This window comes from Hibiscus syriacus, unplaced genomic scaffold (genome assembly GCF_006381635.1).
Source record: "Hibiscus syriacus cultivar Baekdansim isolate YM2019G1 unplaced genomic scaffold, ASM638163v2 tig00110015_pilon, whole genome shotgun sequence".
Lineage (NCBI taxonomy): Eukaryota > Viridiplantae > Streptophyta > Magnoliopsida > Malvales > Malvaceae > Hibiscus > Hibiscus syriacus.
Window position 1 is genome coordinate 634,468 of NW_024062564.1, and position 21,118 is coordinate 655,585.

The window sequence follows — 21,118 nt, forward strand, 5'->3', positions numbered from 1 at the left end:
TTTCGCTTAGTGATCTGGCTTCACAAGGTTGTGGTGCTGCAGTTCATCTTGCAATAACAGATGTGACTCAGTCTGAGCTATGGCATCGACGGTTGGGACATCCAGCTAGTTTTGCTTTAAGTAAAATTGCAAAAGAACTTGATGTTAAACTGGATATTGATGTTAATAAAACGTGTGTGGCTTGCTTTATGGGCAAAAGTCATAAACTCCCTTTTTCTGCATCCAATACTGAGTATACTGCACCCTTTGAACTTGTATTTTCAGACTTGTGGGGACCTCCTCACATTGCTTCCAATGGCTTTCGCTATTATGTAACCTTTGTGGACGCGTTTACCCGATTTACTTGGCTTTATCTTCTAAAAGACAACACAAGCTGTTGATGCATTCCACTTGTTTCACAAACTGGTAGCAAACCAATTTGGCAGAATGGGGTGGAGAGTACAGAGTGTTTTTTGTATTGCTTGCAAAGTCAGGGATAGTACATCGTCTGACTTGCCCTCACACGTCTGAGCAGAATGGGGTTGTTGAGCGTAAGCATCGCCATGTTGTTGAATTAGGACTCGTTCTACTGGCCCAAGCATCCATGCCCATGCAGTACTGGTCATATGCAATTATGACTGTTGTACATTTGATCAACCGTCTTCCTACGGTGGTGCTGGGAGGATTGACTCCATACGAGAAGTTGTTCCAAAAGAAACCAGAGTATGCCTCACTCAAGGTCTTTGGATGCCAGTGTTTCCCGCATCTAAGACCCTTTCAGAAGCACAAATTATGCTTTCGTTCTCAGTCTTGTACATACCTTGGGTTTAGTCCTCGGCACAAGGGCTATCAGTGTCTGGCAAGAAATGGCAGAGTTTATATTTCTAGACATGTTGTTTTTAATGAAATAGATTTTCCTTTTGCAGATAAAGTTACAGCTTGTTCCCCACGTACAAAAGTTACTCGTTCACGTGATATTCCAGTTGTTGCAGATATGAGGAGATGGATTAGAGACGCTGCACCAACCGTTAATCGAGACAATGCGCATAATGTGGGACAAGAAGCAGTGTCTAATGCACATAGTCATGCTTCCGGGGCCACACCACACCCCACTTCAACCGGCGACCGAGATAGTGCACATGACAATGCGCATGAGACCAATGTGCAAGTCAATCATGGAGCCACGCCTTTTGGAATAATACCTGCTCATAATGCGCATGATAATACGCATGGGACCAATATGCATTATAATAGTCATGGATCCATACACACCCACGATAATATGCATGATGTTGGGGCCACTTGTGTTGATGTTATCGGTGCGCAAAGTCCAAGCAACATTACCGTTAGGACATCTCATGATATTGGAGATGGTGCACATGATAGTGGAGCTCGTGATAGTGCCTTTGAGAATATTAAAGTCACGCATGGTAATATTTTAGTTGGGACCACGCATTATAATAATAGTTTGGGGGCCACACCGCTTGGACTTGGTGCAGCCACACCGCGTGGACTGGGAGAAATGTCTACCTTATCGGGCGACAATGATGTTGGGGCCGCACCGCCCGACATGATGGACGCTGCTGGGGCCGTGAATATTGATGCAATTAATTTGAATAATGCAAGCACTACGCAGGTTATTATTGAAGAATTAGACTGGGCCAATAATGTACAGAGTACTTCAACTAATCTACCATATAGGGAGAATTTTCATCCAATGATGACTCGAAGTAAATGTGGAGTTTTTAAGCCTAAGGCGTACTCTACTCATTTCGACAATGACACACCTTCCACAGTTCAAGAGGCATTGCAATCTGCTAATTGGAAGGAGGCAGTTCAAGCTGAGATAGATGCTCTTCAAAGAAACGGCACGTGGAGGTTGGTGAAACTACCAGAAGGGCGTACTCCAATTGGTTGTAAGTGGTTGTTTTAAGTTGAAACAAAATCCATATGGCTCCATACATCGTTATAAGGCGCGGTTGGTTGCAAAAGGCTACTCGTAAGTTCCAGGGTATGATTTCCTTGATACGTTCAGCCCAGTTGTTAAGTTTTCTTCACTTAATGTTGTGTTGACACTAGCGGTATCAAATGACTGGGAGTTGAGGCACATTGATATTAATAATGCATTCCTCAATGAAGACCTCTCTGAAGATGTGTTCATGCAACAACCACCGGGGTTTGTGCAACTTGCTGAAGATGGGTCTGTTCTTGTCTGCAAGCTTCAGAAGGCGCTATATGGATTGCGCCAGGCACCTAGGAACTGGCATGCTAAACTCAGGGACAACCTCGTACAGATTGGTTTTACTGCGTCTCGGGCAGATTCATCGTTGTTTGTCTGTAAACGAGGTGCTGGTGACATATATGTATTGGTCTATGTTGATGATATAGTCATCACTGGACACTCATCTTGTGAGATTCAAGAAGTAGTGAGGTTGCTTAGTGAGAAGTTTTCTCTCAAGGACCTTGGTGCACTTCATTTTTTCTTGGGGATTGAAGTGCATCGCTCTCGTGGCTCTCTGTTTTTAAATCAGAAAAAGTTTATGCTGGAGCTACTTGAGAAAACTAGTATGGCTGGTGCAGCTGCATGTTCCACACCAATGATACTGGCGTCGAAGTTGTCAAAAGATGTTGGAGAACTGCTGTCAAACGCAAGTGAATATCGCAGCATAGTTGGCTCCTTGCTCTATTTGTGCCATACACGCCCTGATTTAGCCTACAGTGTTGGAAAGGTGGCACAATTCATGCATGCACCACGAGAAACACATTGGCTTGTAGTCAAGCGTATACTTCGTTACTTAGTTGGAACTGTGAATTATGGATTACTGTTCCGAGCAGATGAGACAGAGTTGTCTGCGTCAGCTTTTGCAGACGCAGACTGGGGAGCAAACATTGATGATCGACGGTCAATCTCTGGTTATGGTGTGTTCGTTGGCAAATGCCTTGTTGCGTGGAGCTCAAAGAAACAAAAAATGGTGTCTCGTTCTACTATGGAGGCAGAATACAAGTGTCTTGCTGATGCAGCAGCTGAAGTTGCATGGACAAGTTCTTTGCTTGCAGACCTGGGGATTCAGCAACGGAGGGAGCCGGTGGTCTGGTGTGACAATATAGGAGCAGTGGCTATGAGTGCTAATCCTGTGTACCATGCTCAGTCGAAGCATATAGACCTTGACATTCACTTTGTCCGAGAGAAGGTGGCTGCAGGTCTGTTGAAGATTAACTACATATTAGCTGCACATCAAATAGCAGATGGTTTTATAAAGCCTCTCTCAAAATCTGCGTTTGAGGAGTTTCGTCACAGTATTTGTGTGATGCCAGGGGTGTAAAGTTGCTTAAAGAAGAAAATGAAAAGAGTAGGGAGAATGTTAGCTTGATATTAACGTGCATAATACAATTTAGTTAGCATTGGGAGCCAAAACTTGTTAGTTAGTTAGAGAGATTGTTAGCTTAACAGAATAGCAGTGTTTGCTATATAAGTGATGTATCAGTCATTGTTAAAGTAAGTATTGAATATATTCCTTTTCATATACAGTTTCTTAACATTTAGGAAGAGTCATACATGATGATAAAGGACGACAACTATAAGGGTATTGGAAAAGCATTAGTATTATATTGATTGTTACATAATAAGGATACTACGACATAAATTAACTTTCATACACTCGATGCTCAACTTCTTCACAGTCCACACTAATTAACTGACGATGTTTTTCTTATCAACGAGATCTCGAGATGTTATAAGAAGAGTCATACATGATGATAAAGGACGACAACTATGAGGGTATTGGAAAAGCATTAGTATTATATTGATTGTCAGATACAAAGTTGTGGAGAGACTCGAATGATTTGAGTCCAGTTTTTTTTTAAAAATGGGTACTTTGTATTAAGAAACAAACAAAGTACATCACCCCTAGGACCTCGTTAAAAAACCTCCCCTAAACCTAGTTGGAGGAAAAAGAGTGAACCTATGGATGGAAGTGAGATACAAACAACATGATCCAAAAAATATCGAATCACAATCCAACACCAACACTACAAACACAGCCCATAAGAAACTGCCACTAATAGCTACATAAAGCCCCCGACTAGGAATACAAGAAGTGACCAACCCACATACAAGCAAAGAACAAACCCACCTACAAGGTTCGAACCAACCGTTGATGAGTAACCTATCAAAGTGCAAACGATGTTAAGCTAATTAAATTTGGAGAGCCACAACCATAAGGTGCTGGTATTGTTTGAAGCATCAAGAGTATACTCAAGACTCAAGAGGTCCTATAATGTGCAAGTAGTGCACACTTCGTGATAAGGGAATATTTTGGCATATGATCTTGTTGTTATCTCTAAAGATACATTGATGGAGTACGGGTGTTTATGGATCATCCAGTAGAAATTGATTTATTGTTGCATGCGAATAAATTTGGTTTAAGAGTAGGACCAAATGTAAAATTTTATGTTAGGAGGTGTAAGCTTAGGAAGTTGTATTAGAAATTTAGGTTTACAAAATATAAAATTTTAGAGAGTACGAAATTAGATCATCAATAGAAAATTTTAAATTATATTAGAATTTTAAGTTTTTAAAAGGTACAACAACGTCCCAATACTCCTATATCCATCCCTAATTAGCATGTTTTTAGCATCGTTTAGGTGTTTCCCTTCTCTACCAAGCGTGTTTATATATATATTTTCTTTTGAGAGAGAAATAGAGGAAAGGTAGGTTTATTTTTTAAACGGCTTAGGAGGCTTGGCGCTTGAGGGCTAGATTGGGCCCTGGAAGTAAGGGAAATGGTTTTCAAATACGGGCTTAGGCGAATAGCTTCGGCCATTGGGCAGAACAATTAAACAATCGAAGAAAATAGGAGTAGAAAGTGCAGAACCCTAACGATTCTGAACATCTGGACTCACTTCCCACTTCTTCAACTCTCCTACTACTGCAAATCCCCCCGTCTTCCCCAACTTTAGATCCCGATCTTGGGTTTCATTTCCAATATCTGTTTCGTACTTCGATCGCTCTTTTTTGTAACCTTAAATGGCGATTGCAGCTCAAGCTCCAGATATTCTCGGCGAGCGCCAATCTGGTCAGGATGTTCGTACTCAAAACGGTAACCTTTCTCCCCTCTCTCTCACTCCCCTCCGTTCCCTTCCGTGCTTTATTTATGAACAGATTCTTATTTTCCGTTCTTCTTTTTTCATCTGGGGCTTTTCAAAAGTGATGGCGTGTCAAGCTGTTGCCAACATTGTTAAATCCTCACTCGGTCCGGTTGGACTCGACAAGGTGTCTCCCTTACTATCTGTTTGGCTACGAATGAAACCTCATTTGTTAGCGTTGGTCTTTTCTTCATTTGATGTTTTCAGAAGAATTATTTTTTTAAATGAATCATCAGTTGCGAGGTGGCACTAATGGTGTTGCTTTTTTTCTGTAATGTTTTATGTGTTTGTTTGTTTGATTATTTCAGATGCTTGTTGATGACATTGGTGATGTAACGATTACAAATGATGGTGCTACGATCCTTAAGATGTTAGAAGTTGAACATCCAGCTGCCAAGGTCGATAAACAGCCGTATTTTTCATATTACTATTAGGCTTCTGCCGTTGCATAGAGTTGTAGTTTATTTTTAATCTCCTTTGTGGACTGTGGTGGCAGGTACTTGTTGAATTGGCTGAGCTTCAAGATCGAGAAGTTGGTGATGGAACAACCTCGGTTGTTATTGTTGCTGCAGAATTTCTTAAGGTAATTGCGTATGTTTCTTTACAGAATTTGATCCTTGCATAAAATAGCCATTTTAGACTGATTTCGTATTTTAAGACTCAATCTTATTTGATAATGTGTGATTTACTTACAATTCAACAGAGGGCAAATGATCTGGTTAGGAATAAAATTCACCCAACATCTATAATTAGCGGCTTCAGGGTGAGTAACTTTCATCCCCTTTAGTATGGTCACCTTTTTCTTGTTAATAATATATCATGTATCAGAATCTTAACATGTGTTCGGTCTTTTGTTTGCTCAGCTAGCTATGAGGGAAGCATGCAAATATGTTGAAGAGAAGTTGGCAGTGAAAGTAAGTGTCTTGCTGAGAACTTGTTGAGAAGTGAATGAATATGAACTTATATAGTGTGAAATATGACCTTTTTGAAACTGATTGAAAACTATCCTGTAGTTTATTTTTTGGTTCTATATATGTTGTCTTCATTTTGCTCATCCTTTGTTTTTCTTTACTAGGTTGAGAAGCTCGGGAAAGATTCTCTAATAAACTGCGCCAAGACAAGTATGTCCTCAAAGCTCATAGCCGGTGACAGCGACTTCTTTGCTAATTTGGTATGATTATTGCCCTAGCTAAGTAGTCTATTATTTTTTTATTCTCTTCCATTTGGAGTATACTTTAACCGATATTTTTACGCATCCTTCTACTTGACCCACTCAATTCATTTTCACACTTCAAACATATATCTTCAACTTTATTTAACCTTCTTACAGAAAGGATTTCTGTTTAAGCAGTAATGATTCTTTTTAACTTTTTTTGCTATAACAATATATCATATCTTATTCAAGTCATTAAATGTTTTTTTTCCTATCTTTTATGAGATATAAGGGATCAAACCCTGGTAAGGATGTCTGTTTATCTCATACGTTGATTTTGTTATTTATAGGTTGTAGAAGCAGTTCTGGCAATAAAGATGACCAATGCACGAGGAGAAGTAAGATACCCAATTAAGGTAGGTATTTGAAGCATATCTTACTAGATGTCCTAGTTAATGAGCTTATGGTGGGAGAGATGCTACCGTCATCTGTAATTAGAGTTTCATTTAGTTGTTTTAAGTCATTATTATCCTTTTCACATTCCAGGGAATTAATGTTTTAAAAGCACATGGAAAAAGTGCCAGAGATAGTTACCTACTGAATGGTTATGCTTTGAACACTGGCCGTGCTGCACAAGGAATGCCCTTAAGGGTTTCCCCTGCCAAGATTGCTTGTCTTGATTTTAATCTTCAGAAGACAAAAATGCAGCTGGGAGTCCAAATCTTGGTTACTGATCCTAGGGAGCTTGAGAAAATTCGTCAGAGGTGACGAGTCATAATGCTGTTAACTTGTTTGTGTTTACAATTTGCATTGCTTGATTGAAGTTTCCCTTTTTTTCTTGTCTGAAATATGTAGAACTTCATCATTTTATGTAAAACCTGCCTAGGGTAAATGTTAAAATAGACATTCGTAAACATTAAATGTGGTATTGATGATATCTATATCTCAACAGAGAAGCTGATATGACAAAAGAACGTATTGAGAAACTTTTGAAAGCTGGAGCCAATGTTGTCCTGACTACAAAAGGGATTGATGACATGGCACTCAAGGCAAGTTTCTTTCGTATTTTGTTTTATGCAACTGCTTACTGGCTTGTTTCTAATTTTTTAATATTTTCCTAAATTCTTCATTGCTTTTTCAGTATTTTGTTGAGGCGGGAGCTATTGCTGTGAGACGTGTCCGAAAAGAGGATATGCGCCATGTTGCCAAGGCAACTGGTGCGACCATGGTAAATTCTTACTTTTGTCAACCATCTGAATTTTTCATGCTTTGTGCTACATTATAACTCATATTCATGTTCTGTTTATTGTTGAATTGACTGAAGGTTATGATTAATAATCAACCCCTTTGATATGAAGGACTGTATTCTTCTGAAACTTAATTCTGTTAATTTGAACTCGTTTAGCTTGTCATAGTTTTTTTTTTGGATAAAAATGGGAGGCTTCTTTAAAAAACCCTTCATACCCATCAAGCTACGAAGATAGCTTAACGGACATTGGAAGGAGGAAAAGAGTACCTCAAAATTTTATTCCTTAAATACCAAGTACATCATGAGTTCATTACAGCCATACACAACCAAAATACAACCTCAAAAATGACCAACAATCTGCTGACATCTCATCAAAAACCATATCCCTAACTTAGCAAGACTTGCCTCACCTTACAAAACAACCCAGATATCCTATACACAGCAAAACAGTAGGCTGAACTACAAACAGTTACCCAATTCCTGACTTTGCAAGCTTGTCAGCCTTCCAATCAACATCTCTGAATATGCCTTACAATTACATTTTTTTCACTTGAAAGGTCTAGTAAAAGCTTGTCTTATAATGTTCTTCCTCATTGATGGATATGTAGGTTTCAACCTTTGCCGATATGGAGGGTGAAGAAACTTTTGATTCATCGCTTCTTGGATATGCTGATGAAGTTGTAGAGGAGCGCATTGCTGATGATGATGTTGTTATGATTAAAGGGACCAAGAGTACCAGTGCGGTATTTTTTTGCCATCTAACTTTGGACTCTTGATTCCTTTAAAATTATATCCGTAGTTCATTATCATTCAGATATCTCTACCCTTTCTCCTCTTATATCTTGAAAACAAATTTTAGGGCTTCTATGATATGATCTTCATTGTTATGGAAACCAAAGTACAGCTCTGTGTTGTTGTTAGGTTGTGTTACTGTTATTGTTGCAAAATGTTAAGAAACAGAAAGTTCTGAAGTTATGTGCCTTAGTATATTGATTGTCATGTGTTGTCTATGCCTTTTGATTTTTTATAATCACATGAGTCTGATGCTTGTTTTCATCATTTCCAAGGTTTCCCTGATCCTAAGAGGAGCTAATGACTATATGCTTGATGAGATGGAAAGAGCCCTACACGATGCTTTATCTATTGTGAAAAGGACTCTTGAGTCCAACACGGTAATGATTATTTTTAGTTTCACGATCCAACACATGAATGAGAGAATAGTCTAGTTGAGTTTAGCTGGTGGATATATTTTCAATGATTAAAATTTGGATATTCAGCAGTAGCATCTTCACTTTGATGTGGGTATTTTTCCCTTGTGAACTGAATGTATGTATTATTAGTGGTGTCCATTTCTATAGTCATAATGTGGTAGGTAATTAATTATTTACTCACTGATGTTCATTTTGGTGTTGGCAATGTTAGGTAGTAGCAGGTGGAGGTGCAGTTGAAGCTGCCTTGTCCGTTTATTTGGAATATCTAGCCACAACTTTAGGATCACGTGAACAGTTGGCAATTGCAGAGTTTGCCGAAGCTCTATTAATTATACCGAAGGTAGCATTAGTGTTAAGCTAGGCAGCAAGTTGTGAATATTTTGATCTTTTATTGCCCCATATCACTTCTTTCTTTATATGAAAAGTAAATGTTCATGTCTACATGCACAGGTGCTTGCAGTGAACGCCGCAAAGGATGCCACTGAATTAGTTGCAAAACTTAGGGCTTACCACCACACTGCTCAAACCAAAGCTGATAAGAAACATTTTTCAAGGTATACATGGAGCATTTTATGATGAACAAGAGTAATTTGATAAAAGAAAATACTAGATAATATGTTCGATGTTGTCAATTTTCAGCACGGGTCTGGACCTCTTGAATGGAACTGTTCGAAACAACTTAGAAGCAGGAGTCATCGAGCCCGCGATGAGCAAAGTGAAGATTCTTCAGGTAATTGCAGTAATCCGGCAGTTTTTGTTTGAAGATGTTAGTTATCCAATATTGAGAGCAATCTGCTAATATGATTCCTAAATTACTGTTTTGCCAGTTTGCAACTGAAGCAGCCATAACCATTCTTCGAATAGACGATATGATCAAGCTCGTCAAAGACGAAAGTCAGAATGAAGAGTAGGGGAGATGGAAATCTTTGTTGACATGTTTGTAGGGTAATTCAAAGGATTGAGATGTGATTTTTGATGTTTTTGCTTTTTATTCATGTTACCGTTATTAGAACGAACGCATGTTTGTTTTTGTTCAGCGATTCAAAGACGACCTTCCTATTTTTTGGTTTTGGCACTGCACTGATGTTAAATTTATTGGAAAAGGGGTTTGCTGAAGAAATTACATAGAAATTGAGAATAATTACATCGTTGGTGAAAAATATGAAACAGGGTAGTCCTTAGGCCTGTAAACGAACCGAACGCACACGAATAGAGGTATATTCATGTTCGTTTATTTAATAAATAAATGAACACGAACATAAACGAACAATTTTTTTTTGTTCATGTTCTTTTATTAAGGAATATAATTTGTTCATGATCGTTCATTTAATAAATAAACGAATATAAACGAACACGAACATAAACGTTGTAGACCCTATCTTCCATTGTTCTTTCATGAAAAATAGTCGACAATGCAAATCAACCAAATCTACAGTGATAAATAGCGTAAGAGCTGATTAGCAGTGATGAAATGTTTGAAGATATCAAATATTTCGATCGATCTTTTAAAGATATTAAATGATTCACACGACTTTAAATTAACGCTATAACATTTATCTTAGTGGTCAATGATTACATATGAACAATCATTTTTCACTACGTTATTCTAATAAATTCGCTGGCTAAAAGTTTTGTGACATCAATGTCAGACTTTAGTGAGGTTTGTTAATAATGGTCATTTCCGTTGGCAGAGTAGAAAATTTAACAACATAAAGATTTCAAACGGTACAAATTGGACTACAAGGCAATAACATAGATCCGAAATCCCTTCGATGCTACATATTGTAACTAATATTATTGCTAAACCACCATTCAAAATTTTAATACCTGAATTCTACTCACAACTAAAGGTCACACAAGAACTATGAAAACAAAAGTTCATTGTCAAAATGTATTTTCTACTTATTAATGGGTTCTTCCTGCAAAACCCATTACTTCCGCTATTACACTCTTTTTCAGAAATTGCATAGAAACCTTTGTTTTGTTTTATGGCAAATTCTGTATATTTTTCTCTTTACTTATGCTCATATACTTCGGATTATTACATTTATCTTCCCATCTATTTCTAGAAAGAAGTATGATGTTTTCTTGAGTTTTAGATGTGAAGATACCCACAATAACTTTACATATCAACTATTAAGCCAAATAAAACAAAGAAAGAGATGAAAACAGACCTGTAAAACTTCATATTGTACTATAATATAACTTGTTTTGAAGCTTCCAGCGATCGTCTCTACTCTCCAGTGAACACTAGGGTTTGAGAAAAAAGGGGGAAAATGAATATAGGAACATAAATTGGTCATCAGAATATCAGATTAATTAATATTTTTAAGATACTTACAAATTGGTCACCAAAATTGATTTAAGAATATTGGGTTAAACATAAATGAATGAACATAAACGAACATAACCGAACGAACATAGCCGAACGTTCACGAACGTAAATGAACGAACGAGACCTATGTTCATGTTCGTTCATTTAATTAAACGAACACAAAATCTTGTTTATGTTCGTTCATTTAATAAATAAACGCACATAAACGAACTTCCCGTCGTACGGTTCATGAACGGTTCGTTGAACATTCAGTTCATTTACAGGCCTAGTAGCCCTTAATCTAACCATGATAAATGATGAGTGTACTTTGCCTTACCTCCAAATTAACCAAAAGTATGAAATTATGCCTTAAAAGCTTTAATCCTAGTCCGAATCCATTTAATTTTCTAATTTTTTATGGCATGTCCACGAAACTGAACTATCTATTCATTCCCTATTTTATTATGCTCGTAAAATTAAATTTTCTTTTACTTATTAAACCGGTTATGCCCGTGTATTTCAGTTTCCTAATGCTTTCTTCAACACAATCATGTTTTGCTTAAATCATCCATGATGTTTTCACCCAATTTCCTACTAAGGTCTCTATCTAACTATCTAAAACTGTTGAAATCAGCGAACCCTTTTCTTCCCTTTTATGATAACGAGTCCTCGTAAATTCTCATAACCACACTTTAATTGGATACTCTTTTAAATTTAGGAAACTCAACAAAATTAAATTCCTTCTGTCTCACTGTTTAAATAATTTTATCAAACGCCTTAATATTTGTTGATGGAACAATGAGGATTCGTCAATCATGAAAGATTATTCTTTTTGGTTTCAATAGAGTATCGCGGTCACTGAGAGAACGAAAATCTTGGGTCGATATTTGAAGGAGAGGGAAAGAGAAATATCACGAAGATAAAGAAATAGGGTAAGTGGGGTAGATCAGTTGCATGTGATTCATCCCTTTTTTCAATATTATTGAGATATTTATAGTTTTTCTTTGGTGTGTGATAGTTATAGATCATCATGATTATTTATTGATTGGCTGGCTATACAAATCTAATAGTCCGACTTTGAATTTTGTTCTGCCATCAAATGGATTAATAAGAAGGCTTGTCTATCAAAAGTTTTATCTATGCACAATTGTTGACCATAGACTATGTTTTAGAAGGTACAGACCAATCGAAGATTATGATAGATGAAGAGATGTCTAAAGATTATCTCTCTAAAATATAACAATATTAATTGTGTCAATATTTATAACTTTACAAGCTTAATTATTTTTCATAAAACGATACTTATAGATACAATTTTATATGTAAAAAATAATTTCAATTCAAAGATTATTGCTAAAGTTAAGATTCTAGTCATCACTTATTATAGGGTCTTCATCGTAAGTAATTTCATTGTCATTGTTAATTTCCACTGCTAGCTTTTCCAGATTTTTAATTCTTTTAAATTTAGAGAAATCTATAATTATAAATTTATTTATTTTAAATAATCGTACATTAATATGAAGTTTATATTTAATTAATGACTTAATCTAATTTCATGAAGCATCGCGCGTATTCTAATACAAAAGCCGAATAATAAGGGGCTTGAGTTTGGGCTTTGTCGAGATTATTGGCGATTAAACTAGAAACAGACCTCAGGAAACTCCTCCAAGCCTTTTCATTCTTATTACATTTGTCCGCCGTTCTTCCTCCTCCTCTTCTTCGTCCGCCTGATTTATTATATTATAAGAGAGAAATGGAGAGCAATAAAGAGAAAGTTGTAGACGACGTCGGATCAGTAGTTGAAGCTATATCAGCTGATGATGATAACGCCGCTCCTCTTTATGAAGTCGAAAGTCTCTGCATGCGCTGCACCCAGAACGTAATTCTTTCTTTTTTATAAAAACAGAAAAAATGTTCCTAATGTTTCTCTTTTTACTTCATTATTTTCGTTTGTATTGATTTATTTTTTGTTTACAGGGAACAACAAGGTTTTTATTGACTTCAATCCCTCATTTTAGGAAGGTAATTATCAAAGTGTTCAAGTTTGTTCCCTTTGTTTTCTGTTTTTGTGGTAACTTATGGTTTTGTCTTCCAGGTCTTACTCTCAGCTTTTGAATGCCCGCATTGTGGTGAAAGGTAATCTCGTTTTACTTACTGTATGCTTGAAAAAAACTTCTTTTTGAAAAAAATGGTATTTTTTCATGCTTCTATTTGTCTATATTAGGAACAATGAAGTTCAATTTGCCGGTGAAATTCAACCCAAGGGATGCCATTACCGTTTGGAGGTCCAATCAGGAGATCCCAAGGTTGTGGTTCCTACGATTCTTAGAAAAATACTAATCAATGTTTTCTTCCTGTTTTATATTGATTTTGTGTGCGTTCATATGCTTTGTCGACTATTTGAACAATCATTACCTGTAATAAGTGATACCTATGCCTTACCAGTACGTCTCTTTTTAATGTAGATGTTTAGTCGACAAGTGGTGAAATCTGAGTCTGCCACCATAAAGGTACATTTTCTTAAAATGTTCATGATCCCAATTTTACATTTCTGCTTATGTTTCATTGATGTTAAACACTTTTTCTCCAATATGTATTTCTCAACTGAAATACGTTGAATTGTGCCTTTTTATCTTACACGGTTTATCTCTTCCTTTAGATCCCTGAACTGGATTTTGAGATCCCACCTGAGGCTCAACGGGGAAGTCTATCAACAGTATTTACTTGAACCCCTTTCCTATTTTGTTTTGCTTTATTAATCTTTTCAGTGCTTCGCAGAGGCCACGCATTTATCTACTATAAATTTTGGATTTTCTTCCTCTTATTTTTGCAACCAACTCAGATATTGCCTAATGCTTCTAGGTGGAGGGAATACTAGTACGAGCTATAGATGGACTACAAGCCCTTCAAGAAGAGCGCAAGGTTTATTTTGCGACTGAAATTTTGTGTTGCTTGATGTTACGTAGTTTTCAGTACTTGACATGGTTTTCTTTTACTGGACAGAAAGCTGATCCTCAAACTGCAGAAGCAATTGACCAGTTTTTGTTGAAGCTGAAGGCTTGTGCAACAGGAGAGTCACCCTTCACCTTCATCTTGGATGACCCTGCTGGAAACAGCTTTATTGAGAACCCGTAAGAGGAAAAATTATAATTGGCGCTATTTTAATATTTTTTTCCTTATGGACTTATGCTTTTTTCATGATGGGTGGTTGAAATGTAAAGCAGTTGCTTCCATATGAAAGATTAGTGTTTGTCCCAAGGACAAGAATTAAAGTTTAACTAAAAGAAATTTGAATTATAAATTGGGTTATTCTAGCTTACATTAGAATATCATAATGTCATCAGGTTTGCTCCATCTCCTGATCCATCATTGAGCATTAGATTCTATGATCGAACACCTGAACAACAAGCATCATTGGGATATCTTGTAGACACATTGCAGTCGAATGTGCCTGAAGCATCTATGAGAGAAACAAACAATGATGTTGATCAAATAAGAAGACAACCACATGGATCAGTTGGAGCGGCAGCTGGTCAAAAGGCCATTGCTCAGAGTAATAGTGCTGAAATTGCTGAGGCCTTATTCCGATATTCTGCACCTGAAGAGGTAAGCCACTTTCAACTATTAAATTATACAGATTCTTTTGGAGAAATAAAAGAACTAAATTAACAAGAGTGAGGTGAAGAAAAGTGATTTTTAAGTTAAGTGCATTTACCTGTTGTTGTTTGAATCCCCCCCACCCCCACCCCCTCCCCCAACACACACACACAACAAAAAAAGGAAACAAAGGAAGATAGATATAGAGAGAGAGATTGGCAATGGCAATGCAATGGAAATTTATCCTCTTCCCCTGCTTCTTTCCTAATGTTGCTATCTTCATTAAGAAAAAAGAAAAAATGCAAAGAAAACTGTCTAAAACTGTCTTAAATTCCCTTTATGCCTATTTTTTTGTTACTTGTTTCTTGCCTTCAAATAGGTGATGACTTTCCCATCAACTTGTGGAGCCTGTGCAGCTAGGTGTGAGACTCGGATGTATGTAACCAGTATCCTCCATATTGTCATGGTTTGTACCTTGAGCAATACAACATTTCTGCTTCATGGTTAGATCCAGCTTTAGGGCTATGCATGATGAGCATCTGATTTTGAGTAAAAATGCATAGTTATTTTTTCATCGTGATTTCCTTTTTCAGTTTGCCCATATGAAGTATGTAAGTTATAGATGTTTTGAATGTTGATATGTTGTTTTACTGCGGCAATTGTAGAACGCCAAGTGTAAGGTGAAGCAGATTCTAATGGTTTTTCATGAGTTAAATTTATTGTTAACATGAGTGCTGGTCTTTCTTATTGAGATGGAAGGTTAATTGCATCTTAGATATATGTTATGCAATTACAATTTACTGATGCATATATCTTAGTTTTTGGTCAATACAAATACATATACTACTCACCTGCGCAGATTCCTTTGCCTGTCAATTGCTCAGTTACAGATCTAGCAATATTGTTGCAAGACCTTTTTATCTGAATTACGTGTCGCCACATCATGCTATCCTGTGAAGTTTACCAATAATTTTTTGTTGAGCTTAACCACATACAGGGATTCCATATTTTCAAGAAGTTATTGTCATGGCATCCACATGTGACACTTGTGGCTACCGAAATTCTGAGGTTGGTGGTGATTTTTCTTCAACTGCACTTTTATTCCCCTATAAAAAAAGTTTGTGGTTACTAAGCATGCTTACCTTGCAGTTAAAGCCTGGTGGACCAATTCCTGAGAAGGGAAAGAAAATAACCCTGTGTGTGAAAAACATCAGTGATTTAAGCCGTGATGTTATAAAGGTTTGTTCTGATAAGTATCATTCTTCTTAGATGCATTGCAATAGTCACTAGGTTCTCAGCTGAATGCTACATTAGCAACTCTTCTGGTGTTTGTTTGCATAAGTTAACTCTTTACAATAACCTAGACTGATTTTTGTTTGTTTTATTTTCTTTTCCTTTTTTTTTTTGCAATAGGACGCAATTTTACAAGATAAATATAGTGCATTTGTTTGAAATAGTGACTAGTTTTTAATTGAATGGTTTTTAAATAGTGCATTTGTTTGAAATAGTGACTAGTTTTTAATTGAATGGTTTTAAGATCCTTGGTGTAATTTGCAGAGGTAAATTTACTAAGCTATATTTTGACTGAAGCAGACTTCTGTCTGGGAAGGGTGTCGTACGAATTTGTATTTTAGATGTAGGCTTCAGGATTCTATTGGCTGTGAATCATGTTTCCCGAGGAAGGGGTGAAATGTGGGCCTAATCCTTGAGGGTTTGTGGTTATTTGATATTGGAAAGCTAGGTAGGTTGACTTTAAGACAATTTTCTTATATGAATATGGAAAGGGAAAAGAAAATAAACTCTCTGTAAGGATCCTTGATTCCAGCGCACAATCGATAGAAAAAAAGGAAGTATAAGCTTCACAATAGTGTGTCAGGAATCACTCATAGATCCCCATATTGCCATATATTGGCCGTAAGGAAATATATTTTCACAAGTGTAACACGTTCTATCAATGCATATTTTGGTCATTACTTTAGCTTGTAATTTAGCAGTTTAACTTAACATTGCATCCCATTCTTGTCATCATAAGTTTCTAGCAGTGTCAACTTGTCAGCTTACATGTACCAAACATTTCATGGGAATGAAACATATTTTTATCATAATTTTTTCTAGACTAATTGTAAGTTATCTAACAATCAGTTTTGTAAGTGCATCAGTCAGATACTGCGAGCGTAAAAGTCCCAGAACTAGAGTTGGAGCTAGCTAGTGGCACACTCGGTGGGATAGTTACGACAGTTGAAGGTCTTATTACAAAAATTAGTGAAAGTGAGTACTGCTTGACTCATTTATTTTCTTCATGCAAATTTTATGTTTGCTTGTTGATTGTGTTACATATAGTCATCTTCCATTATTTGCCGAGTGTTACTCCAGAATGGTTATCTTCTTATCCCGGTTTGATATCTACCAGAATTGAGAGAGGCTAGATTTTCAGTCTGCTTCCTGGGTTTGCTATTTATAGTCCTCGTCCACCATTGTTTACTAAGTTTGATACTTCACCCTGATTTATCTACTTACTACATACAGCTTAACCTTCTATTTCTTCACTTTGCTGGAACTTTTACTTCAATTTTTTGATTTGATGTCCTTGGCAAAGTATTACAATCTTGTTTCTGCTGTTTGCATGTGTTTGATGAGAAATTGCATGGATAAGGCTTTAATTGTGCATATCCTGCTTGTTAATTTGTAATATCCATGATCTCCATGTGCAGGCCTTGAGAGAGTGCATGGATTTACTTTCGGGGATAGCCTTGATGAATCTAAGAAAAACAAATGGCTAGACTTCAAAGCAAGTTTGAACAAGGTACTGTATGAACACTGCCTCTGTTGTAAATTATCATTAATGTGCTTTGAATGCCAGTCCTTTTCAGGTCTACCAGTATGTGTGCCATTTCAAGGTCCTGTTAGGTCTTTCCTAGTATCACTTTCACTTAAAAACACATGATTCACATGTTTGTTCTTGTGTTTTGGTTTCATGCGCATTGAAGGATACGGGGAATATATTTCACCCATTAGTCCTTGACACTTCTATTTCTTGAAGAATGAGATAAATACCAAATGACCTTTAAAGTGAAGAATGAAAATCTTAGCTTTCTCCTCACAGATGTCTTCTCGCTATTTTGCAGATTCTGAGCATGTCAGAACCTTGGACTTTAATTCTTGATGATGCATTAGCCAACTCTTTCATTGCACCCGCAACTGATGATATTAAAGATGACCATCAGTTAATTTGTAAGTTCTCTAATCATGACAAAAAAGGGATGTCCCTATTGACCTTTTTCTTGAATAATTTTTTGTTGGACGACAATGGGCTGGACCTGAACTCTGAAGGCCATATTGGTTAATTTCTGGCCATGTATTGATCATTCTGATTGCCTTTGCATTCTGTATTATGCATTTTAGGAAGGAAATCATTGTGTTTGTATAATGAAGACGATTAAATCGTGAACATATGGAAAAAGAAAATCACCTCGTATTCAATTGTGATAGGTCAGAAACCATAAAAGGTCTCAATTTCTTTGGCACTTTACCCGGGCCCTTCCTTATTGATATTTCTATATTACTCAAAACTCAGAGATTAGTGTTTGGTATATGCATACATCCGATATGGGCATCGTCAAATTTTTTGAGTTTTTCCAAATATCAGGGCGCTCATATCCTGATATGCATGTCTGAACACATTATAGAAATGGATTCTTCATGGAAAATAAGAGTTTGGAGTAAAATAAGGAACTAATGGGGAAGATAAGGGAGGTTATGAAATGAATTCCGGGCCCTATGCTTCAATTATGGTTCTCTTCATGTTTTTATCATCATGGATTATCTGGTTCGTTTCTAAAGAACTTCTATTGTTGTGTGCAGTTGAGGAATATGAGAGATCATGGGAACAAAACGAAGAATTGGGTCTGAATGACATTGACACCACTTCGGCTGATGCTGCATACGATGAAAACACGAGCGGATAAATATACTACAAATGATATGCATCTGAGAGCAAACTTCGGGTCACTTGTTCCCTTATTCAACGAATCGAACATGACAGATGACAAAATGAGTGTTGTGTAAAAACTATCCAATCTAGCTGCGGGAATGAAACAGTGTGTTCAAAAGCATTGTCTTACGTGACTAAATTACAGAATTTGGTTTGTTTTAATGTTATTGCTTCGTCATTCATATATTTTTCAGATGATTTTGGATTCTATAATTTAAATTTTCCCTATTAAGGCCTTACTATTATTGCCAAGCATATGATCACATACGCCAAGTAGAATTCAAGGCAATGCCGGAATGTTCTATTTTATTTTTTTATTTTTTTATTCTTTTCGTCGTAAGATTAAAAGCTCTGTAGATGCTCATTCTTCGTTATTGAACAAGGAATGCCTGGAATGAATGGAAATTTTACAAATTTGCTTATAGAATTCAATAGTAGTACAAATTTTTTTCATTTTCAAAACGAGTGATCTAAATACCAAACTATTCAGATGGTGGTGAGGAGCCATCCACAGGTTTTCCTTTCTCCCTCAGTTTGGCAACCTCTTGTTTCATTGCTTCCTTCCGCTTCTTGCTAGCTAATACTTTCGCCTGGACACCACTCACACTGGGGTCTTTCTTCTCTGCTGGCGGCGGTGGCGGCGGCCTTCTAGCTGCTGCATTGGCTTGTTTCTGGTCACCAACACTGAATCCCAACAACGCCCCCACCAAGCCCAATGTCAGGGTCCTGCACCAACGACCCAATATCATCATTCGCATCAAACCTAGGAAGTAGTAGTTAATGGGGTTTCACTTGAATCCATACCATAGAACTGATGTGTTACATATGCAATCATATACATTTGCATACAGTATAAAAAGGTGGGGTTGAATATGCAAACCTGCGATGAACAAATGTATCATCTAAGACATGATGAGGCGTGTGCAAAGTAGGAAATATAAGCTTGTTGGGTTTGGCAATGGGGGAAATTGCGGTGGCTGGAACAGGAGTTATCAAATGCGACATTGACACACCTTGTTTCAATCTGAAAATGGATGGAATAAATTAAAAAATTAAGTGGAATGAGACTGAGCGGATAGTGTTTGTAGGTCTGGATATCAAAATTCATTGGTCAGGATTCGATAAGGTTTGTCTAATGTGGACCCTTCTCTACCCCTTAAGTATTTAGAATAAGGTGCACAACAACATATATTTCATAAATTTGAACCATATATTATAAAATATTCAAATTCTGGCTCATCAACTTTTTTTTCCCGTCAAATTATCCTCTTAAAATTTTAACCGTTACACATCTCAACCACTGTTAATGAACTTCCCACCTCGATTACCGTCCAAGTTACTTGTGGTGTCGTCAGTTCACCTCCATCCTAAACGTCGTCTTCATCAGCTCCAGTTTCCTCGCGTGCGTCACCGACCTCCATACTTAACACAAATCTCTGAGTTACTGTTGTTTACCTTACCATTATTGAGCTTTACTAAAACTTGGGCATCATTAATGGTTTGTTTAGTTAATAAGCAATCGTTTCTTTGCTTAAATGGAGACCTCTAGTAGTTTGTCCTGTTCAATAATGGCTTCTCTAACTCTTCATGCAGAGCAATATGAAGGCAACAATATGATGCCAGAGGAACACTTCAGCAATGTCAACCATGGGAACATGTATCCTCAGTAAACCAGATAGCTGGCATCATAACAAAGGCCTTGGGATCAAAACAACACAGTTTTTTTTATTTACAGAACTTTTAGAGGTTGCTACAACTCTTGTTATATCATAAATAGGTTAACCTCTTTTGTTTTACACTAGCAAACTCCTTTTGAACTTATCTCAAACAACTTGCTCTTTCTCATTTAAGAGTGGTTGGTTATCTTTACCACCCAACTAAACTATCATGATAAAAACTCCTCTAAATCCATTGCATATGTTTTTATGGGATGTTCTACAACCCAAAAAGGCAATGTTTTATTCAATTTAGATACTAAAACCTTTTTTATCGACAGAGATTCACTTTCATGATGATTTTTTTCCTTTACAGCTTTCTACATCCATTTTCTTCCTTCCCAACCATCAGTTTTAGATTCAGAATTTGTAGTTTATCCTTCTTAATGTCCTGCTTCAACAAGTATATCTTTACAACATGGCCAAGTTTTACCATAACAGCCTGTTCCCATTATTTCAGAATCTTATAACAGAAAATCTTCTAGATTTTTCAGTCTTCTCCTCCAGGTCAGATTCTTTTATCTCCTCGTACTCATTTGCTTCTACACACTCAAGTTTACCTTTTTTTTCCACCTCTCATTATATTGAATCTCAGTACGAAGCCATAAAAAAATACTTTTTGAATTCATGCCATGAAAGAGGAAATTCAAGCTTTGGAATCCAATAATAAATGGATTGTTCTACCTTTACCTTCCAACAAGGTTCCCATTGGCTGCCAAAGGGTATACAAAGTAAAATATTTTGATACATTGCAAAACATCCCA

General features: G+C 36.8%; 3 protein-coding genes across 4 annotated transcripts; 2 read left to right on the plus strand and 1 right to left on the minus strand.

The window, feature by feature from the left end:
- The first annotated feature begins 4,865 nt into the window (after positions 1-4,865).
- On the plus strand, positions 4,866-9,655 carry LOC120212674 (T-complex protein 1 subunit alpha). The gene is made up of 17 exons (XM_039210893.1): positions 4,866-5,078; positions 5,187-5,251; positions 5,433-5,522; positions 5,621-5,707; positions 5,828-5,887; positions 5,988-6,038; positions 6,200-6,295; positions 6,628-6,693; positions 6,824-7,041; positions 7,230-7,326; positions 7,419-7,505; positions 8,135-8,269; positions 8,594-8,698; positions 8,949-9,077; positions 9,188-9,291; positions 9,377-9,467; positions 9,565-9,655. Exons 1-17 carry the CDS (start codon positions 5,006-5,008, stop codon positions 9,646-9,648), a joined length of 1,638 nt encoding a protein of 545 aa, XP_039066824.1. The 5' UTR covers positions 4,866-5,005; the 3' UTR covers positions 9,649-9,655.
- A 3,143-nt stretch (positions 9,656-12,798) lies between these two features.
- LOC120212675 (zinc finger protein ZPR1-like) lies at positions 12,799-18,744 on the plus strand. 2 transcript variants are annotated; one of them, XM_039210895.1, is made up of 16 exons: positions 12,799-12,930; positions 13,029-13,073; positions 13,147-13,187; positions 13,276-13,357; positions 13,517-13,561; positions 13,711-13,767; positions 13,914-13,973; positions 14,055-14,182; positions 14,396-14,657; positions 15,028-15,094; positions 15,646-15,716; positions 15,798-15,887; positions 16,808-16,916; positions 17,360-17,451; positions 17,774-17,879; positions 18,510-18,742. In XM_039210895.1, exons 1-16 carry the CDS (start codon positions 12,805-12,807, stop codon positions 18,611-18,613), a joined length of 1,485 nt encoding a protein of 494 aa, XP_039066826.1. In that variant the 5' UTR covers positions 12,799-12,804; the 3' UTR covers positions 18,614-18,742. The 2 variants fall into 2 exon arrangements, with proteins under 2 accessions (XP_039066826.1, XP_039066827.1); XM_039210896.1 differs by lacking the exon at positions 17,774-17,879 and having other exon boundaries at positions 18,510-18,744.
- Positions 18,745-19,114: 370 nt separating this feature from the next.
- On the minus strand, positions 19,115-20,790 carry LOC120212756. Its single transcript, XM_039210957.1, has 3 exons — positions 20,669-20,790; positions 19,520-19,663; positions 19,115-19,365 (listed from the first exon to the last, which is right to left on the minus strand). Exons 1-3 carry the CDS (start codon positions 20,788-20,790, stop codon positions 19,122-19,124), a joined length of 510 nt encoding a protein of 169 aa, XP_039066888.1. The 3' UTR covers positions 19,115-19,121.
- Positions 20,791-21,118: the final 328 nt, after the last annotated feature.